The sequence below is a fragment of the Neofelis nebulosa genome, chromosome 6 (genome assembly GCF_028018385.1).
Source record: "Neofelis nebulosa isolate mNeoNeb1 chromosome 6, mNeoNeb1.pri, whole genome shotgun sequence".
Lineage (NCBI taxonomy): Eukaryota > Metazoa > Chordata > Mammalia > Carnivora > Felidae > Neofelis > Neofelis nebulosa.
In genome coordinates this window covers 25467441-25488820 of record NC_080787.1, presented here as the reverse complement: position 1 = coordinate 25488820, position 21380 = coordinate 25467441, and the positions used below count along the sequence as shown (strand labels likewise).

Below are 21380 nucleotides of genomic sequence, written 5' to 3'. Positions count from 1 at the left end.
GCTCCACTGCTCAGCGACAGGAAGTGTCCATGTGACTGAATGAAGAAACCAGAAACCGAGAGGCTAGCTGTGCACCTCTCCCTCTCCTTCTCTGCTCCCTCTTCCCTGAGCTTGTCGGCTCCCTCACCTCCACACACCCAAGGAGGTCTTCACCTCCTTGTCCCTTTCTCCCAACTCCCGTCCTCTCCAAAGCACGAGGCTCCGAGCCGTCTCAGGGACAACCAAGGCATTCATTCTTCTTCCTGCTCTTTGGCGTAGAAGCCAGTCAGAAAGCAGCTTTCAGGGTGCTCACATTGTTTCTAGGCTGGGTGGCTCCAACATTAGACTCAGACCCAAATATATCAGCAGCCAGCTTTCTAGGACTAGCTTTTATGGGGCCTCAATAAAAGGTTCACCTTCTGCCAGGAAGCGTTCCTAGTTTGGGGTCCCCCCGCAAAGTCAGAGACAAGGACTTGGGGGTGAGTAGTTGTGCCAGAGAGGAGGAAAAGCCAGGAAGGGATAAATGGGAAGCTGATTTCCAGTGTGAGAACTGGGGCTCAGTCCCACTGGGATCCTTCAGGAACTGCTGTGTGCGTCTCAGAATTTCCCCTCTGAAAGTCAGGAGGCTGCAGAATACATCCCCAGATTCCAGTCCTTGTGGGTTGAAGGCCTGCAGAGGATAACGTCCCTGCACTTCCTGGTTGTCCTACATGGGCTGCTGTGCAGTGGGAAAGTGTAGAGAGGTGTGAGCTCTTGACCTGGGATAATGTCAGAGGCATGGCTGATGCCACCAAGGCTGCCATGATTTCAAAACTGGCTAGGGAATGTGGCCGGGACACCAGAAGTATCTGCAGGTGGGGCTCAGCCCAGCCCCAGCCTGCACAGTCTGGCCCCATGGGGCAGGAGCTGTGTTTCTGCTTCCAATCACCCACCCCCTCGGCCAGGGCTGCCTGTGCAACTGTACTCAGAGACTGAGATCACTTGTGAAGTGATACAGGCATGCTTACTTGGTGGCAAGCCCTCAGGAGGGACATAAGAACTGCAGAGGCTCTAGAGACTAATAGGTGAAATGGCCCAGGAGATGGAGAAGCTGACAAAGTACCACACCACACACACACACACACACACACACACACAATAAATAAATAAATTAATAATAATAATGATGATGATGATGATAGTAAATAAAAATTGGGCCTGGGCCTGAGCCTAGCCTGGGGCTATCTGCCCAAACTATCTGGAATCCATCCCTTGAAACCTGGATGAAACCTCCAGGCTTTCAGGCCCCCAGGGAGTCTATCTGCAGCCACACTCAACCTGGAGGCAGGGGACCCTGTTTCAGATCCCCACACAGGCAGGCTCATTATCAATTTAAATGAGTGCCCTAACCAGCAGCTAGTGCCCTGTGGGACCAAGAAACACGTTCCACACCCTGCAAGGTCAGAGACTGAAAAAAGCAGAGCTAAAACCAGGGAAGAGATGAGGACTGGTGCCTGGGCCTGTGCCACCTACAGACTTGGGCCTCTTTAAAGAAATGCCCAGAGGCAGAGAGAGGAAAGAACAATATATTTAGAGCTCACCAAAATGAAGTAATATACTCACTCCCTCTCATTCCTGAGACAAGGCTTTTGGTCTGTTTGGAATGTTCTCTTCACTGTGGGACCACTGCCCACAGGAGCCTTTGTATGGGGCCTTCCCAGGTCCTGAGGTGCTCCCACTCCTGGAGGACAGGGTGAGGGCTGTGCCCTCCTAGTTCAACACAACCCCCCAAAGATTCCCCCGACTGGGCCTGGCAGGTGAGAAAAGGCTCAAAGCTGAGCAAATAAGTAAATGATCATTTTTTTAAGTCTTTGTCAGAATATACTAATGGGCCGACTTATCATAAATTATAACTCTAAGCAGTTTTACACTGTCGAGCACCCTAATAATGCTGAAATATTGATGACATTTTTGTAATAAATTTGGAAGACTGGAGGCAATTGCAAGAAGGCACTAGCAAGGGCCAGGAAACGGGGAGGACTTCTCCCACAGAACCCATGCCTGCAGGGAGCACTTCCAGGCCAGCACCCGCACTGGTGGCTGAGGACAAAAGGCTATAGAGTGGGAGGCAGCCCTGAGCCCCTCATCCATCTGATCCAAAACCCTTTGGGAACTTTTATTTCCACAATTTAAAAATCAATTTCCTTTCTGAAAAAGACACTCTGTGCCAACCACACAAAGATTTGGGTCAAAAACAAAGCCAATTCGCAGAAATGACTTCATGGGCTCAGAACCGGGGAGGTGGATTTCTTTAATCCACAGCACACTAAAAACTGATAAAGATTTCAAATGGAGGAAAGGAAGGAGTGGGTACAGATATACTGGGGCTCTTTTTATAGAACGGGAGTGTGAGAATGTTAATTAAAGGAATCTCAGAATCAGGGAGGATCTGAGAATGGAAGGGGCGAGAATTTAATTTTAGGTGTTGTTTCATTAGGTTAAAAAAAGAAGACAGTTTCATGAGCTACCTGCAGCCATGCTCCGGAACTTCATGGACCCCCCAAAAAGCTCTAACTGAAACCGTAAAGTGTAAGAGACAGATTTAATGAAAACCCCCTTGGCCCAGTAAAGAACCCCTTTATTTGAAACATAAATTTGCAAATCTTGGAGCATTAAATAAGCATAATAGAATGTTAGATGTCATTCTAATGTTATCCTTCAAAGAGTTGTCCTCATGCATTTCTTTAAAACAAAGGCACCCACAGAATTTACTGGTTGTTAGCTCTGCCAAAAGGTTCCAAAACCTAGGCCTGGTGTGTTCCTCAGTAGAAGCACAATCAGTAGAAGCACAAAGCAGGGGTAAAATGTTTCCAGGGGAACCCAACCAGACCAGACACAGACAGGCACACTGCCTCTCTCCATTCTTGGGTTCTGCTCCTGGGCTGCACTGCATTCCCATACCTTGATGGCCAGCATGAATGATTTTGACTGGTTCATGCCCACAGCATTCACAGTCCTTGAATTGTGGGTAGCAGAAACAAAAGCAGACAACAAAAGCAAAGGGATTTTCTGAAAGGCTATCTAGGAGTCACAGACGCAGTAAGAAGGCTGCAACCCCAGGCAGACAGTGAACAGCTCTAGATACCAGTGAGTCTAAATCAACCATCTTTTGACAGAATAGATTGGTCCTGGGTCTCATTGTCTTCTTGCTCAGATTATTCTGGCTTGGGTAAAATAACATCCCCTGGGGAAGAGAGAATTTCCTAAAAAGGAACAGTGTACTGGTAGTTGGGCCACTGCATTGCACAACTCCAGGGGGCACCACTCACATAAATTATAATGTGAATGGTACGCCCTCAGGTTGTACAGTATGCCAGCACTACAATCCAATCCTAGGCAGCCTGAGCTCTCTGCACTTGTGAGATACACCACCCACATAGGTATTCAGCTCTCCTCACACAGTTAACTCACTCCTCACACAGTTAACATTCAGTGTAGCTAGTCATTGTATCTTTCTCAGTTGCACCGGAAGATTCTCAAGGATAAGATCCAGAAGTTCAATATCTCTATTTCCAAAATCATCTTGTATGGAAAAGTAGTTTCCAATTAAAGTTTTGGTTATATCCACAACCAAGTATCAGTTTCCTTTCAAAAGTAAATGGATCACTTCGTTTAGTGCAATGAAATAGGAAGGCTGTCCATCTGGCATCCACCATGTTTGTGCGTTCTCCTTGTGAGGTACAAGAAATTGACCAAGGGAAGGAAGGATGGATGTGTTGGGGGCACGAGCATTTAACAGAAGCCAAAGTCTATGCAAAGAATGGGTCTCCTGGTAGAAGTTGAGGTTCAGATTGCCTGGAGAGGCCTTTTTCAAAAAAGGATTACCCTCATGCCCCTGATAGTATTCTGTGTGGGCAGCTGTTCACACACCAACCATGCTGCCCTTGGCCCAAAACCTCATTTCATGGAGATTTTGTTCTGTCTCCAAATATTTACTGAGCAGTGGTTAGGCACCAGGGGATATATGAGACAGAAGTCACTGTGCCATTAAAAGAGCTGAATACCTAATGCCACCAATAAGGGTCACCTGGGTGGCTCAGTCAGTTAAGCGTTTGACTTTGACTTCTATCATGATCTCATGGTTCATGAGTTCAAACCCTGCATGGGGCTCTCTGCTGTCAGCACTGAGCCAGTTTCAGATCCTCTGTCCCCCTTTCTCTCTCCCGTCCCCCACACATTCTCTCTCTCTCTCAAAATAAATAAGTAAACTTTTAAAGAATATATTTTAAAAACGCATAATGCCATCAATAAACTAATAAGCATTTTTTTCTCCTCCATTCTCCTCTACCATCCCTCCACCCTCACCACCATATTGGCTGCTCTGCTGGCTCATTCCCTAATCCGGTCTCTCATGTAAACAGCCCAGGTCCAGAGCCCTCCAGCAGGGAGAGGATTACAATAGCAGGAGCAAGAATGAAGTTGCTTGACAAACCCATGTCCTGGCTCTGTATCTGCTCATTCAACAACCTCTACAACAACCCTATATTGCACCCTGCTGTGTGTTAGATTCTGCAATGTACCGGGAGCTATGCAAACAAGAAGGCACGGGCTACTGCAGGAAACAGCCTGTAAATAAACGATTACAATTCTGGGTGGCCAATGATTCAAATGTTTCACATAATATTCTTGTCTCCTGTTGTATCTAGCACCTGGCACAGTGCCTGGCCTGTATTGGGCGGATGCCCTGTAGAGTGGATTGGTGAGTGAGTATATTAATGGCAAATACTTACTGACTGCTCCCCATGCACCAGATCTATTAAAAGAGTTTTACTTGTATTAACTCATTTGATTCTCACAACAACTCTGAGGTGAATATTATTATAACCTGCCCATGTTTCCTGATGAGGACACTGAGGCCCAGAAAGATTAGGTGACTTGGCCAATTAGTAATAAGAAAAGACAAAATTCAAACCCAGCACAGACAATCTGACCCCAGAGCCTGTGCTCTTAGGCACCGCTTATAATGTGTTAAGTGCATGGGGCTGGGGAGTCACAGAGGAGGCAGTCACAGCCCATCACCACCATAATGTCTCAGCTGATTCACCTCCACTACCATTTTCCAACTACCGTTTCCATCATTCCACCTCAACCCCTGACTCCCACGTCAATGCTGTGTGTTGTCATCATCAGAAAATGCACCACTTCTGAAATCTCATTGTGAAGCCTTCTGCCATCTGCCTTCACCATGTCCTTCCAGCTCACCCATTCTAGGACCTTGACAGCCATGATGGAAACTCCATTCAACGAACTCTACCACTGTTTCTACTATCAACCCCCACCCCCACCTCCATTTTCTTCCTTACCTTCCTTAGATTCCATGGTCTGTTATTACAAGCTTTCCCCAATCTATTCCCAACAGTCTTGACTTTCTCTCCTTACCATTCTTGCTCGGTAAAACTACCCAACCATCTACCCTCTCCATTATTGCATCAGAGCTACTGAATGTTGTCTCATTCCCTTCCCCCAGGGCTTAGCTCAAATATCATCTCCTTAGAGATAACCAGCCATCCAACCAAACTTGGCGTCTCCTAGTTTGTTATTTTAGCAAATTACTTATTGAGTGCTTTCGAGACACCGGTATTAGAGATTTACATTGATTAATCCTTTGGTTCCTCAGAGCTCAGGGAAGTGGACACTGTTATTATCATTATTATACCCATTCTGAAAACAAGGAAACTGAGCCCACAGAGATAATGACTGTCCAAGATGAAACAGTTATCACAGGTGGTCTCAGGATTTAACCCCAGGCAGTCCAGCTCCAGCCTGGCCTCCTAACCATCTCACCATCTGCCTCTCTTACACCACCTACATGTCTCCTTCTAGCACTTTCAACAATCCAGACACTGCCTTGTTTAGTTATTTACATGTTGTCGATGTTCTCCCTAGAATATGAGCAACTGTGTGAACAGAGACCTTCTTTCCCAATCTTAGATCCCTATTGAATAGCGAACACAGATAATAGGAGCAAATCATTTTTGTTTAATATGACTGAGTAACATTTGTCTGTTTTGTATATGTTTCAGAGCAGATTTATTATGCTGGCCCCATCAATAATCCTGGATTTGAAATTCTCGAGGTAAGGTTTTGGTTTTCTGCTCTGTTCTGTTACTTAATTATTGTATCGAGCAGTTTCTTGAGTTTAAATTTCAATAGTTTAAACATTTTCCACTGACCCCTACCAAGAAAACCATTCTTCAGTAAAGCTGATACCTCATGATGGGTACTCACAAACGCTTAACACACTGGTTTTACCTTTTTGGTTATAACATTTTATGTCTGTTGGACCCTCTGGGATCCCCTGGGCAGACAGCTCCCATGGAGAGGGAGGCCCTCATCCTGTCCTGCAGGATGGTTGGTATCTGAGGGTACTGCATGGGCTAGAGCTGCTGGGGCGTGAGCTGTCTGTGAGGCTGGCTGTTCAGAGAGAGGAAGACACACACACACACACACACACACACACACACACACACACACACACAAGCGTGAAGGGTAAAGGCCCACAGGTACCAGCCTTACACTATTATTAGTGGGCTGTCACCAGGTGAATAAAATGCCCCCGCCCTGAGCATTCACCGGCAGGGCTCACAGCTAAGGGTCCAGTTTTCCACAAATTCCTTTCCGCAAAATAATGTGACCTTCTTAAATGGCTGAACTCAAGCAGCTCTGACATGAGCAATACATTTTCAATATGCTACTCCTGAGAGAATCTTACGGGACATCATAAAAGGAATCACAAGGTTGTAATAACTTTCTTTTTTTGTTTGTTTGTTTCAACTTTAACCTCTCTGCTTTCCAGATGCCAAAACCCATCTATGGCTCTGGGAAAGGGTTTCCTTCTGCGTAAAGAATCTGTTTAACTTTTCATTTATCTTGTGTGTGTTTCCTTTCTGTCCCAGGCTCTGGGTTCCTAAGGTGCAAGCCGTACAGTCTCTAGAACATTCTCTAGCTGTTGCTCCCACAGATGGGAAGTTTGCGGCTTCACCTTCCCCTGTGGGGTTCTCCAGAGTCTTCTCTACTGGCCTTTCATTGAAATATTAGAGTCTTGCGAACTCTCTTCACTTCTAGGATGTGGAACCAAAATTCTCCCAGTTAGTTTTTTCTTTAAGTCTTTGCTACTTGAATTCTTTTTTCTTCCCCGATTTCCTCCTGAACCCCTCCCTTCCCCCTTCCCCTGGCAATTGGCTTAAAATTTGCAAACAATTGATTTTCATCTGGCATTACTGGCTTTTTAATTTTATATTATTTCAATTTATTTATTTATTTTGAGAGAAAGAGCGTGAGCAGGGGAGGGGCAGAGAGAGAGGGAGAGACAGAATCCCAAGCAGGCTCTGCATTGTCAGCACAAAACCCGATGCGGGGCTTGAACTCACGAAATGTGAGCCGAAATCAAGACTGGGACACGTAATCGACTGAGCCACCCAGGTGCCCTGCATTATTGACTTTAAAAAAAAAAAAAAAAAAAGCAGCTCCCGTCGGGAGTTGCTATGACCTGGAGAAGGGGAAAAGAACTTCCTAGAGGCACAGAATCCTTTTGAAAGAAAAATCTGGCAGAGATGTAAAAAAGCTTTACTGCATTCCCCTAGGACACTTGGATGAGCTCAGGATCTGCATTCCTCAACCAATAAGGGGTGCTCAGGCATGTCACCCGGTGTGAGGACAAAGCCAGACTCAGGTGTCCTGGCCATGGGCATGGCTGCTTAAGCATCTACTGGTCCCCTTTGGCTGGTCCTCCCACCTCTTCCTCATCTTTGGGGCCTAGGAAGCAGAAGCCTGGCCAGCCCTGACTGTGCCCCAGCCTGCTGACACCTGGCCAGAATCAACAGGGGACATCACCCAAGTGGGACACATGCAACCTGTCACGTATGCAGCAGAGGCAGCTGGAGGCCTTAATCTCAACAGGAGCTCCCACGCTGGCGGGGGACCAGCTGCAGCCAGCCCAGGCTTCCTTGGCAGCCAGCCAGCCAGCAAGGCTCAGAGACTTTGCTTCCTAATATGGGACAGAGACAGTGTGAAGCCTTCTGGTTTTAAAAGACCTGCCCCGGATCCCCTCCTCCCACCAAATCCCCCAGAGATGGGCCTCTGTGCTAATTCTATCCCTGTTCGGCTGAAAACTTCCACTCAGCAGTCAATCTGCAGTGTCTTGGTATTATTTGCTTTTCAACACAGCCAGTCCTTTGGCCCAGACTGAGGTCCTGCCTGGAACCCTGCATCTCCAGGACTGCTGTTTTCTGAATTAGAATTTAGAGGCCTTTTGGGGTTCCAAAGTACGTGGACAGCTTACAGGGATGGTCTAATTTGCGTAAGTGCTAAGGATATAACTATAAATTCCTGACTCGCAAATTTAGTGCTCTCCTCAACAGCACAGAGGCTGCTGCTCTCTGTCCCTTGTCCCTCCCTACTCTGCCCCTCCTGTCCTCCTAGCATGTCTCTCCACCTGCCTGAGGATGAGCACAGTTGCCTAAATACCCTTACCTCTAAAACCAGACTATGCATATCTTGGAGGTAGGTATGCACGTATGTAATGTAAGCAGTAATTCATCATCTAGAACCTTCCTGCAAACACTACATCTTTTCTTAGGCTTATAAAGCAATAATGAAAAATTCATTTGGTTTTCAATAATTATGTAGGGTGTGTACCTGAAGGCACAGGGACTCTAAAAGAAAAGTGGACAGGAATGATGGCAATGATGGTGGCACAAACAGATGAGGGTTCCCATTGCTCTTTACTCAGAATTAATTCTCTAACTTTTACACTGCTTTGGTGAAATTCCTAAACTGCTTCTGAAATCACAGCTGCTCCTGTTTGGGTGATCAGCCTCAGGGAGCCCCGCTGTCGCTGTCGCAGGATCCTCCAGCTGAATGGTGCCCTGGGGGACGGCTGTAAGCAGCCTTCCCCCCTCAGCCACCATCCAGTGCACAGCCTGGCTCTGCCCAACGCACTTTTCATTGTTGGGGAATCCGCTCGCTCCTGGACCTTTGCTCATTGCTAGAGAGTTGTTCTTTTCTTTTCTTTACTTTTCTTTTCTTTTCTTTTCTTTTCTTTTCTTTTCTTTTTATTTTTTTAATGTTTATTTATTTTTGAGAGAGAGAGAGAGAGAGAGAGAACGAATGGGGGAGGGGCAGAGAGAGAAGGAGACAAGAGCATCTGAAGCAGGCTGTGCTCTGACAGCCTAACTTGGAGCTGGAACTCACGAACCCTGATATCATGAACTGAGCCGAAGTCAGATGTTTAACTGAATGAGCCACCCAGGCGCCCCAAAAGTTGTTCTTTTCTAACAAAAACTACCTCTCACGCAAACTCCATCCAGTGTTCTGATTTCTTCCTTCCCTCTGGCTTCTACAGATTAAACCCCTTTCCTTCTCTGGATGACAGGCACTTCAAAGATGTGCCAGGAATCTCTTGAGATCCTTCCCTCTTGGGCCCTTTGCCCTGCTTCCCACTAAGTCGTGCCACCCAGAGTGTCTCTTCTCCAGACGGGTGAGTCTGCAGACCTGCCACCACCGTGTGGCCTCTGGGGCTTGGGGCGGGGCTTAGCCGCTGAGCAAACACATGGGTTTTTCTGTGATTCCATATATAGCCCAGCTGCTAACCACAGACGAAGGGAGTCCTCTGTGGAGTGTGGTTGCCAGAAAGGAACCCTAAAAGGTGGTAGTACTTTTTCTGATAGAGCACTGTGGTTTCGTGCGGGTGAATCTTGTGTCTGGAGGTCTTCTCTGTCTTCCCTGGATCTTCCGATTGCTCAGGCCAGAGTCTTCAGAATCACCCACAGCTCCTCTCTTTCTCTGCCACCCACATGGGTTTCCTCAGTAAATCATATGAGCTCTTCTTTCAAAATCTATGCAGAATCCAATCTCTCTTCTCACCTCCCCCATCCACTACAGGCCCGAGTGGTCTCCTACCTGGTCTTAACTGCTTATACTCTCTGTCCCTACAGTCTTTTTTCAGAGGGCGGCCAGAAGGATCTTCTTAACATGTACACATGATCAGGCCACTCCTCTGGGGAGGAGGCTCTCATGACCTGCGACCCTTTCCAAGTGAAAGCCAGTGTCTCCCTACCATGGCCTGTGAGGCCATCCCTGATTCATGTCCTTCCCCCACTTCCCGTGGTTCTGTCTCCCTACAGCCCCTTGGGCTTCCTCGCAGTTTCTGGAATGTGGGGCCCAGCCCTCAAAGTAGCTCTCCATCTACTTCAGGTCTTTGCCCAAAGGTCACCTTTGCAGCAAGGCCTGCCTTGACCACCCTACTTAAAACTGCCAACCGGCACAAGCCCAGCCCCACCCGGCCCGGCCCTGCTGTCCATCCCCTTCCCCACCTGCATTCTCTCTGTGGCATCAGCACACACAATGCATGCACAGTGAAGTATCTCATGCATTGTCTGCCTGTCCTGGTGAGGCCCATAAGCTCCACAACGTGAGTTTGGTTTCCTTGGTTCTACTTCATCCCCAGCGTCTAACACACTGCCTGCACATAGAAGGTGCTCAGTGACTACCTGTCGAATGATTGACTGATTGCTCTGGGAGTCACACACGTCATGCTTTCCCTGTGTCCCTTCCAGGGAGAATACCAGGTCTTGCTGGAACTGTATAATGAGAAGCGCTCCACCGTGGCCTGCGCCAATGCTACGGTCATTTGCTCCTGAGAAGCTAAGACGCGGAGCATGCTCTGTCTCGTGGGAACTGCAGGCTGCCCACACTGAACCTGCTCTGGAAGAAACACCAGTCGACGACAGAGAGGCTCACCAGAGGTGCAGGTGCAGATTTTAGCCCTGGGGGCCATACGTCCCCAGACTCCACAGGTGTACGTGCCTCTAAAGGAGCCTCCTGATGGTCGCCAGCCCGTGGGTCCACCCTCCTCCAAACCGCCAGGCTCTCCTGCTTCTCAGCTCCTCGGGAGCACTTCTTCAGTTACCCAGAATAAAGAAATCTGGCCCACAGTTGCTCCTGATGGTCTGTTCAAAGGATCTTAGTGCCATACTTGAGTTACAATGTAATTTCCTCCAGACAGGGTGCCAGGTGCTGGCGCAGCGTAAGTACTTCTGAGATTCAGGAAGCTGACGTCCTGAGGATATTGGGAAAATATGCCCCTTCTCCTCCTCCTCCCAGGCAAGTCCCAGGCCCTTTGGCTGCGAGGGCCGAGGAGCCGATGAAACCCTACAGAGTGACATCAAAGTCCCACCTACCAAACCTCATTATATCTTCACCCCAAAAGCCTTGGCTACCCCTGGCCTCAGCACACCATGGCTCTCAGTAATGCATTCATTCATTCTCCATGTGTAACTACTGAACACTTAAGTACCAGGCCCTGTGCTCAGCACTTAGGATTCTCCAGGGAGCAAAACAGACACTGTCCCTGCCTCGTCAAGTGTGCAGTCCCTTGAAATATTAAAAAGTCATGTTGATCGGTGTGGACACATCCATTCACGCACAGAAACCTCTCCTTCAATGCCCTCTGCAAAGGAGCCGGTTGCTGTCTGCTGTTAGAGCCGTTTTGGCAGCCCTGTGTTTTTCTGTCCCAGGATGTGCAGAATCGCACGGTGGGCTCCACATCCCTGACACCATCCTGTGCTCTCCTCCCCTACCCCAATCCTTCCAGTGTCCCTCAGCCCAGCATCTGGTCCTCTTGCTCCTACTGGGGAACTGGCATAGGGTGACTGGGTTGACTTTGTAGGTCTTTGATATCCACACAAATGCCACTATGTTAGAGATTAAGACAGGAAAACTACAGAGTTTAAAAATGTTCATTGCTATTAATTACCATCCGCACATAATTAAACTACCCAGGATAGCAGGCTGTAAATGCCTGGGGATTTAAAACTTTAAAACCAGCATCTGAGGTTTTTTTGGCTATGGAGAAACAAAATTATAGCAGTGTCCTCACCTACACCCATAAATGCTCGGGAGAAAAGATATACTGTGGTTATGCCCCGCTGGGGAGCAAAACTCTGAATCCACACACGGGGGTGATCCTGTTATGTACACTGATGGCATTCCCTCAAGAGAGACATGCCCCTGTTTCCTTTCCCATAACACGCAGTAAAAGTCATGTGGAGATTCTGGGCACTCACACGTTCCAACAGCTCAGGACAGTGGTCACAGCCTTCCAGAGGCAGGGACAAGTAGAAACAATCTCACTTCTTATTTTTCTGCCATTTCCCTTCCTATTCTTTCGTCCTCTTAAAATTCATTGACAGTGCGTGTGTACGTGCATGCGCGCACATGCGCGTGAGCATGAGACAGAGAGAGAAAGAGAGAGAGGTTCAGATCTCTGGGTTTGGGTTAAACAGGGGTTTCCGTGTACAGGGCTGGCCCTAGCCATGACTGAGTACACATGAATGAATACACAGAGGCTGCACTAAAGGATTGACTTGAGAGGAAACCAAAATGTTTCTGTGTCCTGTCACGGGCCTTAAATTTCACCATGAGTTTCATTCCTGCAAGCTGAGAAAGTTTTTCACTGGTTCCGCATCTCCTATTAAAACACAAACTGGGGCCGCCTGGGTGGCTTAAATCAGTTAAGCATCCAACTTCGGCTCAGGTCATGATCTCGCAGTTTGTGAATTTGAGCCCCATGTCAGGCTCTGTGCTGACAGAGTGGAACCTGCTTGGGATTCTCTGTCTTTCCTTCTCTCTCCGCCCCTCTCCGCCCTCTCTCTCTCAAAAATAAATAAGTAAATGAACATTTAAAAAAATAGTAAAATAAAATACAAACCATCTTGGTCAGAGAAATGCCAGAATAATTATCACTATTAAACACTCTGGCAGAAAATTAATAACTAAGATGAAGTTTGGAACTGCCCCTGCAGGAAGCAAGAGTTATTCAGGGAGGGGGCTGGGCAATACCAAGGCAAGCTCTCTTGGGGTAACCCCCCCACGTGTGGGGAGGGGGGTACACTGACAAAGAACTTAAGTTGTGTCTCATCTTCTCACAGAGTTTGCTGCTGTTTCAAAATCACTATAAAACATCCTAAATAAACTTCTCAATAAAATTCCCTGAAAAAAAAAAATCAGTTTGATTCAAGATGATGCTATGTTTCCAAAGAACTCTTGTGGAAACAAGACAGTTCTAGGCATTTTGGTGCCCACAGTTCTCTCCTTATATTTTAAATCTCTGTGTTTACATATACAGTTAGCCCTTGAACAACACAGGGATTAGAGACACCAACCCTTCATGCAAGTAAAAACCCACATATAACTTTTGACTCTCCAAAAACTCAACTACGAAGAGCCTACTGTTGATCAGAACCCTTACCACACAATAAGTTAATACATATTTTGTATGTTATATGTATTAAATGTTGTATTCATACAACAGAGTAAGCTAGAGAAAAGAAAATGTTAAGAAAACATAAGGAAAAGAAAATACACTTACAATACTGCACTCTATTGAAAAAAAATCAGCAAAGACATGGGCACTGGCAGTTCAAACCCATGTTCCATTTTCAATTACACATATGCATGCTGTTCCAGGGTGTGTATCTATATATTTGGTGGGAAGGGCCCAAGGCCAGCACTCAAGCACAAAGCTGAAGATCGATTTGGGCAGTGTGACCAGGTCACTTAGAATGTTTGAGCATAAGGAACAGAGACTCAACTCAGTCTTAGACATACAGGGGCCTCCTTGGCCCCTTGATTGCTGAGCCCCCACGTGTTTCTGGCACCAGCTTTGATTTGCCGCAGACACTAACACTTCTCATGGTGCTTCACCTCTATTTCTCCATGGTTCTTGCACCTCTGGCCCTCTGAATACTGCTTTCAACTCTCAGTCTTTCCTATAACGGCAAATAGTTTCACACCCTGTCCAGTGTACAAAAGGAGAGAGTCACCCTTCTCCCAAAGCCCTGCATTCCTTCTACGTGTAAAGGCTTGGGTCACATGACCTCTCCGGGCCCTTTGCTTTGGCCCTGCACTGATTGGCTTAACCTAAGTCATGTGACCCGGTACTGTGCGGGATCAGCCTTAACCCGGCTGGAACCACACTTGTCCCTAAGTGTAAACTGGGGGAGTTGGACAGGGGTAAAAGGAGAAAGGGGGGAAAGATGCCAGGAGGCCCTAGCATGTCTGGAATTAGATCAGCACTGCAGTCCTAACCCTCCCCTAGCTGCTAACCGAGTGACTTAATTCTCTAACCTTGGCTTGCTCACCTGCAAGTGTCAGCGGTGACACCTGCCTTATAGAAGTACTGAGACTTAAGAAAGAATGCATGGCAGACACTTAGAACAGAGCTTGGCAGGTGACTCAATAAAATGGAGTTATTGGGGCGCCTGGGTGGCTCAGTTGGTTAAGGGGCGGACTTCGGCTCAGGTCATGATCTCGCGGTCCGTGAGTTCGAGCCCCGCGTCTGGCTCTGTGCTGACAGCTCAGAGCCTGGAGCCTGTTTCAGATTCTGTATCTCCCTCTCTCTGACCCTCCCCCGTTCATGCTTTGTCTCTCTGTCTCAAAAATAAATAAACGTTAAAAAAAAAATTAAAAATAAATAAATAAATAAAAGGGAGTTATTATGCCAAGGTGGTGCCTAGTCCCTTTGGGCTGCTGTGACAAGAGTCCCTTAACCCGAATGTTTTGTAAACAATAGACATTTATTTCTTACAGAATTTTGGAGATTGGGAAGCCCAAGATCAAGGTGCTGGCAGATTCAGTGTGTGATGAGATGCTGTTTCCCGGTTTATAGGAGCTGTGTTCTTGAACATGGAGGAAGTGCAAGGCAGCTCTCTGGAACTTTTTTCTTAAGGGCACTAAGCCTATTCATGAGGGCTAGACCCTCATCACCTAATCTCCTCCCAAAGGCCCCACCTCCAGATACCATCTCCTTGGGAGTTAGGATTTCAACATGTGACTTAGGAAGGACACAAACCATTTGTCAATAAGAGGTAGGAAGGAGATAAAGCCCCTTTCCCTAATTTACTTCTCCTGTCCCTCCTACGTGATTGAGGCAGTCTTCCAGCCCTGCCCTAGCCCATAAGCCCACATTCCTTTTTAAGTATTCAGATGATTCCTTGGCATCTAGATTTCTTTCTTCTAAGTGCAGCTAGTTTTATCAGACCTGGCATGGGGCATGTCCACTGAGCCTCGTCCTGGAACCATGAACTCCAAAGAGGATTGAAGAGAAATATCCAGGTCCAAATTTCCCCCAAACAAAAACATTCTTTTTTTTTCTTTTTTTACATTTATTTACTTTTGAGAGACAGAGAGAGACAGAGCATAAGTGGGGGAGGGGCAGAGAGAGAGGGAGACACAGAATCCAGAATCTGAAGCAGGTTCCAGGCTCCAAGCTGTCAGCACAGAGCCTGACGTGGGGCTTGAACCCACAAATTGTGAGATGGTGACCTGAATCTAAATCTGAAGCTTAAAGGACTGAGCCACCCAGACGCCCCTTCCCTAAACAGAAACATTCTAACCAGGCCAAACAGGCCCAGGAAAGAAAATGTGCATAATTCTTAATTAAATTTGTTTCTTGTAAAAGGAAAAAAGCAAAGAAAGGATACACATGCAAAAAGGAGGAACTAAATGTAACATCTGCACATTTAACAATTACATCTGCCTTCAGCGAAAATAACCCAAAATAGCTAGCAAGAGAAGGGAAAGGGCCACATCCTGATTTTAACCCAAATTGTGAGGGAGGCAGTTCATCGGGTCTCAGCAGTTCAAGTTCAGATTTGAATCAGCTGCATTTTTTGTCAGTCAGCAAAACAAGTTCCTCTAATTTCCTGATCATTTTCTCTGGCAGGCAGGGGCTCCAGGAGAATTGGGAAAGAGCTAGTTTACATCCAGTTTGTAAATAACTTCAGTGGCTCCATTTGGAACTGAAGGCTTCAGCTACCTTCAGATGCACCAGACTGAACTTTCTTCCCACCCTCCCCTCCGCTCTCCTCTCACCCAGCTTTCCTTTAAAATGTGTGGCAAAACCAAATTCTTTCCCCCAGTATCTTGGTCTCCTCACTCCTGTGGAAAAGAATTTATGCATGGATGTTATTTCAGCTGAAAACAATGATTTCTTCCCTTAGCTGATATTTTTATGGATTCCCTGAAACCCAAGCAAGGTCTAGAAAAAAAGAAAACATCCATGCCGCAGAAGGCTGTACCATTTTATTGTGGCTTTCCCTTCTTCTATTCAGAAATGGAAGAGAATTTGAGAAGGGGCCAGAGAATATTATAGAAATGATCAAAGGGATACGACCAGTCTTCAGCATAAAGAGAAATTAAAAGGATTTTAAATGAGCGGGCTTAGAAAGATAGCATCTGAGAAGTCAGAACAACAACAATAATAAAAATAATAATACCATGGCTTGAAAGCTAACCATTATTTGAGCATTTGCTATGTGCCAGACATTGATACATATACACATATTTTTCCTATCTCAATAACAGCCGGTGCGCAGGTGATAAGGTAATTCAAGTTGTAGAAGAGAAAGCTGGTGTTACAGAAGGGAGGTAACCACCCGCCCCCCTCCCCCGCTCCTGCTTCCCATGAGCCCAGCAGGCTGGGATTTAAATCGGTCTGACTGCAAACTCAGGCTCTTGCTGGCTGATGCTGCCCCTGGTTGCTTGGTTGGACGTCATATAGTAGGGAGCACTTTATGGGTTTAGCTGTGGGCTTGCAGAATTTAAGTCAAGAAGCAACCAGGCTATAAACAAAGGTGGGCTAATAAAGAGTTCTATTAACCCATTGATGAGAGCAGAAAAGAAAAAAAAGAGAAAAAAAAAGACCATGAATGTTTAAGGAATATACTGAACTACTGAGTTTCATGATTTGAAAGAGCTACACTCTTCAACAACAACCAACACACAAAACAAAACAAAAATCTCTTGGTCATTCATGTCAAACCTGCCTGGATGAATTGGATGAATAGTCCAGGAGAGGCTTGCTTTTTCACTTTCTCCCTTCCTCCCTCCCTTCCTGCCTCCCTTCCCTTCCTTCCTTCTTGTTTTCTTTCTTCCCTTCTTTTCTTCAGTAAATTTTTTATCCAGCACCACCTACTTGCTGACCACTGTATTAAAGATAGTACATAGAATATAGAAATGAATAATAATATAATTCCTGTCTTATATTTTAGGCAAAGGAAAGAAGCAAAGTATCAAAAATCTTATAGGATGGGTAGTCCATGGTAGGTAGCAAGAAAGAGGAACAGAACACTCTGGCTTCATGGGGAGGGTGTACAGGGTTGGCTTAATGCTGGCCCTTGAAGGATGGATGACATTAGAGAGCCTGGTGCCCATGATGGAAGCAGTCCCAGCTCTCGCTTCCTGGCTATCAATCTGGTGTTTCATTCCCAGTGACTGGCATACTGTATTTCTGCTATCATTAGGCAATGAATTTGATTTTAGATGAAATGAAGTATATAATAAAACACTCTCACCCAAGCACAGGCTTTTCTGTTAATGCTTAGTTACAATCCCCAGAACTAAAAGAATCAGCAAGCGTTTCTTGAAGCTTATTGTGAACCCACATCTCAGTCTGAGCCCATCTCCCCATCAAAGGGTGCCCTTGCCTCCCTCTCGAGGAACTCCTTTCCATCCCTCCCTGGTGAGAAGGTATTCTCTTCACCAAGTGTACCCTCACCCCTGTCATGTTTAACTCATGTTGTCTTCATCCCTGAGTGTTGAGAGGTGTGGGTCTGACCCAGTAAGTGAGGGTCCTGTGTAGGTTCCCTGAGGATGGGATGGCTGAAGGAGAGAGAGGGGATGCCAGCCTGAGAAGCACCTGGAAAACAGCATGGTAACCTGAACAAATGCAGTGAGAGGGGACCAGAGACTGGAGATGCAGGGGGGCAGGGAGCAGAGAGAAGCTGTTTTTGAGGGTAATAAGCAGCAGGTGTGAGGAAATTCAGGGCAGACATAGTACCCACAGAAGCCAGGAGGCCTGGATGGGCAGACCCATAGCACCTGGCCCTGTGCCCGTCAACCTTCTTCCCACATTTGTTTTCCAGAGCCCACGTAGTCATACTCATGTACCATGATATTCACTGGAGCCAAGATCATGGTCTTTGTAAGTTCTCCCCTGGGTCCCATCCCTTTGGACTGCTGTAACAAAAATACCATAGAATAAGGAGCGTATAAACAACAGAAATGTATCGCTCATAGTTCTGGAGGCTGGGAATTCCAAGATCAAGGTGCCGCCATATTCAGTGTCTGCTGAGAACCTGCTTCCTGGATCGTTGGTAGCTGTCTTCTTAGTGTATCCTCACTGAGGTGGCGGGGGCGGGTGAGGGCATTCTCTGGGGTCTCTTTTTTAAGGGCACTAATCCCACTCCTGAGACTTACACCTTCATGACCTAATTATCTCCCAAGTGCCCACCTCCAAATACCATCATCCTGGGAGGTAGATTTCAACATATGAATTGGGGGGGGGGGGGGGCGGGGCACAGACACTCAGACCACAGCACTTCTTTCCTTTCCTCATCTCATTCTTGGTAACAAAACGGAAATACAGTAAAACCTTGGTTTGCGAGCATAAATCGTTCCGGAAACATGCTTATAATCCAAAGCACTTGTCTGTCAAAGCGAATTTTCCCATAAGAAATAATGGAAACTTAGATGCTTTGTTCCACAACCCAAAAATATATATATATAAATAATTATAATACTGTAATATAATACAAAGTCACAAAGAAAATACAAAAAATAAAGAAAGACAAATTAAATTGCACTTACCTTTTGAAAAACTTCATGGCTGGTGTGAAGGAGTCAAGAAAGGAAGGGTTATTGTGTAGGACAACTTTCACCATCACTAACGGAATCACTGTTATCTATTGGCTTAATGGAATCTTTTTCTTTTTGAGCAACTTTAACAAGGAAACTATCCATTGACACTTGCTTTTGCCTCCTGAGGATTTCATGGAAATGCAACACTGCATTCTCTTTAAACATATTCATCACTCGCACTGCTATAGCCTTATTTGGGTGGTGCTTTTCTACAAAATTTTGCACTGTTTCCCATATTTGACATATCTTCCTAATCTCATTTAAAGTGAGGGATTCCTCTGCTTTTTTCCTCCTCCTCCTCTGCAGATGAGATGCAGATGTAGACTTCTTATAAAATCTTGCAATTTCCACCACACACATACCTTGTTCATACTTCTCGATGACTTCCTTCTTAACTTCCACCATAATCATAATCTCATAGCCATGTTCAGTGCACTCAGAGTCTTAGAATCAGAAACAAGCCACTAAAGTCATCCACTGAGAGCTGCATCACACCTGTTCTCGCCCTCGAGGAGTTGTTCCCAGAGGACTTTCAAGGCTGGGGAAGCAGCTCTAAAAAAAATAAAATAAAATAATAAAATAAAATAAAATAATAGTGGGGCCCCTGGGTGGCTCAATTGTTTAAAGGTCCAGCTTCGGCTCAGGTCATGATCTCGCAGTTCGTATGCTTGGGCCCTTCATTGGGCTCTGTGCTGACAGCTCAGAGCCTGGAGCCTACTTCAGATTCTGGGTCTCTCTCTCTCTCTCTCTGCCCCTCACCCCCCATCTCTCAAAAATAAATAAACATTTAAAATTTTTTAAAGTAATTAAAAATCAACACAACTTTGGAAAGAAATAAATTCTCACCTTAGCAAAGGACACCATGTCATCTCTGCTGGATATCTTCAGGGTGGAAACCATGAGGTTGGCATCATGTTGTAGCTGAGCTCATGAGCACAAAGGTACAGTCAAAAGGCATCCCATCTCCCCACCCAGCCCCTTGGATTTGTGGCAAAGCCTCAAGGAGAGAGAAGCTGAGCCAGAAGCTGACTTTATAATGTCAGGGATCCCGTGGCATTTTGTAGGGTCCAATAACCATGTGGCACCTGGGCAAGTGGGTAGAACACAGCATGGCTTGTTCCACAAACTTGGAAGAACCCAGCACAAAGTGGGGGAGGAGAGAATCAGGCCTGGCACAGGCTCCATGCTTCTCCAAAACACACAACAGTAGCTTTAAGAGCTTGGACAACAGCACCAGGGGAGGGTGGTGAAGAATGAAACAGGAAAGAGCTGCTCTTGAGCTGACACGAGGTGCCCAGAAGTAACCAGCCTCAGATAAGAAGAGAGTCTGGAAAGATTCTGTAACATGCATGTGGAATGATAAGTCAGTGATATTTATTTAAGTTGTGATTGTTAGAGCATCTTCATATGAATCCACAGACTAACACAGAAATTCCAATTTTACTAGTGGGCAGGATTTCCCTTCCCCAGAGCCACATGGGAATAGGGAATCCCATTACCTTATCGTGTGATCCCACCCCAGCTCCTTCTGTTTCCCCACTTACATCTGGAACTGCATGTGGACCTACTTATAACCTTTGCACCATCCCCATACTATTGTTTTTCCCTCTGCTGGAAGACAGACAGGTGTATTGTTTCTATTGTGAGGAGAGTTCCTTCTTCACCATCCTCCTGACAATAGCATCAGAACCTATAGTCTGTTTATATTCTGGCCTGGAGCACACCCCTCAACCCCCACAGCACTCATTTACTTTACTTGTAAAGAAAATCCGTGGTAGGGTCTGCAGGAGAATAAACTCCGAAGTCAGGGAAATTTGCAAAGTGCTAGACAGATATGTGCATGACAAGAATGGAATTTGTGGAGAACATTGTCCTAATTGCACAGATAATATTTATAATGAACATTTATTAGCCAATGGCTTAGGGCTTTATTATGTCCCTTCCCCTCTAGACTCCACAAAAACCAGATATGGTCTCAAAGTCAGGAACATGAGCCAGAATCCATATAATAAAGGTTCAGACTTCAGCTACTTTAGCTAATGAGAAGGGAATACAGTTAGTTGTCATGGATCCAGTCTCTAACTGTGTCACAAGGACTCCTTGGGCAGACTTCCACCATGTAAAATAGGCTTTGTTTCAAAGGAGCAGCTGCCTTGTCATGCGGCAAGATCAAATTCCATGCTTGGGACTACCACTGGGATAGATAACATCAATTATATGTGATTATAAAACATTATATGTGATTATAAAAAGGTACCCCTGGTGAAGCCAGAATCAGTGTCATATGACTTGGCAAGAAGATGACACTTTTGTACCAAGCAGAAGAGTACTTGTCTTGTAGACAGACATGGGCCTATGCCCAGATACATGGCTTTGTAAGTGGGCACACACTGGATTTCAGTCCTCTGTCTCTGTTTGTGCAGTCCACAACCTATACAACCTAACCTAGTTGTCCATATCTAGCTTTGGAATTGTCTCCCACCACATAGCACATGTTCAAGAAAAAGAGCCAAATAAAGGGAATATTCTGACTCAAAGAGACATCATTTTGTGCCTATTGATTAAAGGTCCCTGATATCATCAATTACTCTACCCTACCCCAGTCCCCACTCACCACTACCAATAACCAACCTTAATAATGAGCCACCCTAGCTAAAAAGTTA

The 21380-nt window shown here is 46.0% G+C and overlaps 1 protein-coding gene across 3 annotated transcripts in view; it reads left to right on the top strand.

Moving 5' to 3' along the window:
- Positions 1 to 10952, top strand: part of LY86 (lymphocyte antigen 86) — a 60786-nt gene extending 49834 nt beyond the window's left edge. Inside the window, exons 4-6 of one of the 3 annotated variants that reach the window (XR_009262816.1) lie at positions 6042 to 6094; positions 9362 to 9496; positions 10575 to 10952. Coding sequence is in view for 2 of the 3 variants with exons in the window: in XM_058733102.1 (XP_058589085.1) it covers positions 6042 to 6094; positions 10575 to 10658 (137 nt within the window). In the remaining variant the exon portion in view is untranslated. Of the gene's footprint in view, positions 1 to 4664; positions 4718 to 6041; positions 6095 to 9361; positions 9497 to 10574 lie in introns of those variants that run through there. The other 2 variants (XM_058733102.1, XM_058733104.1) reach the window with 2 other exon arrangements.
- The last annotated feature ends 10428 nt before the right edge of the window (positions 10953 to 21380 follow it).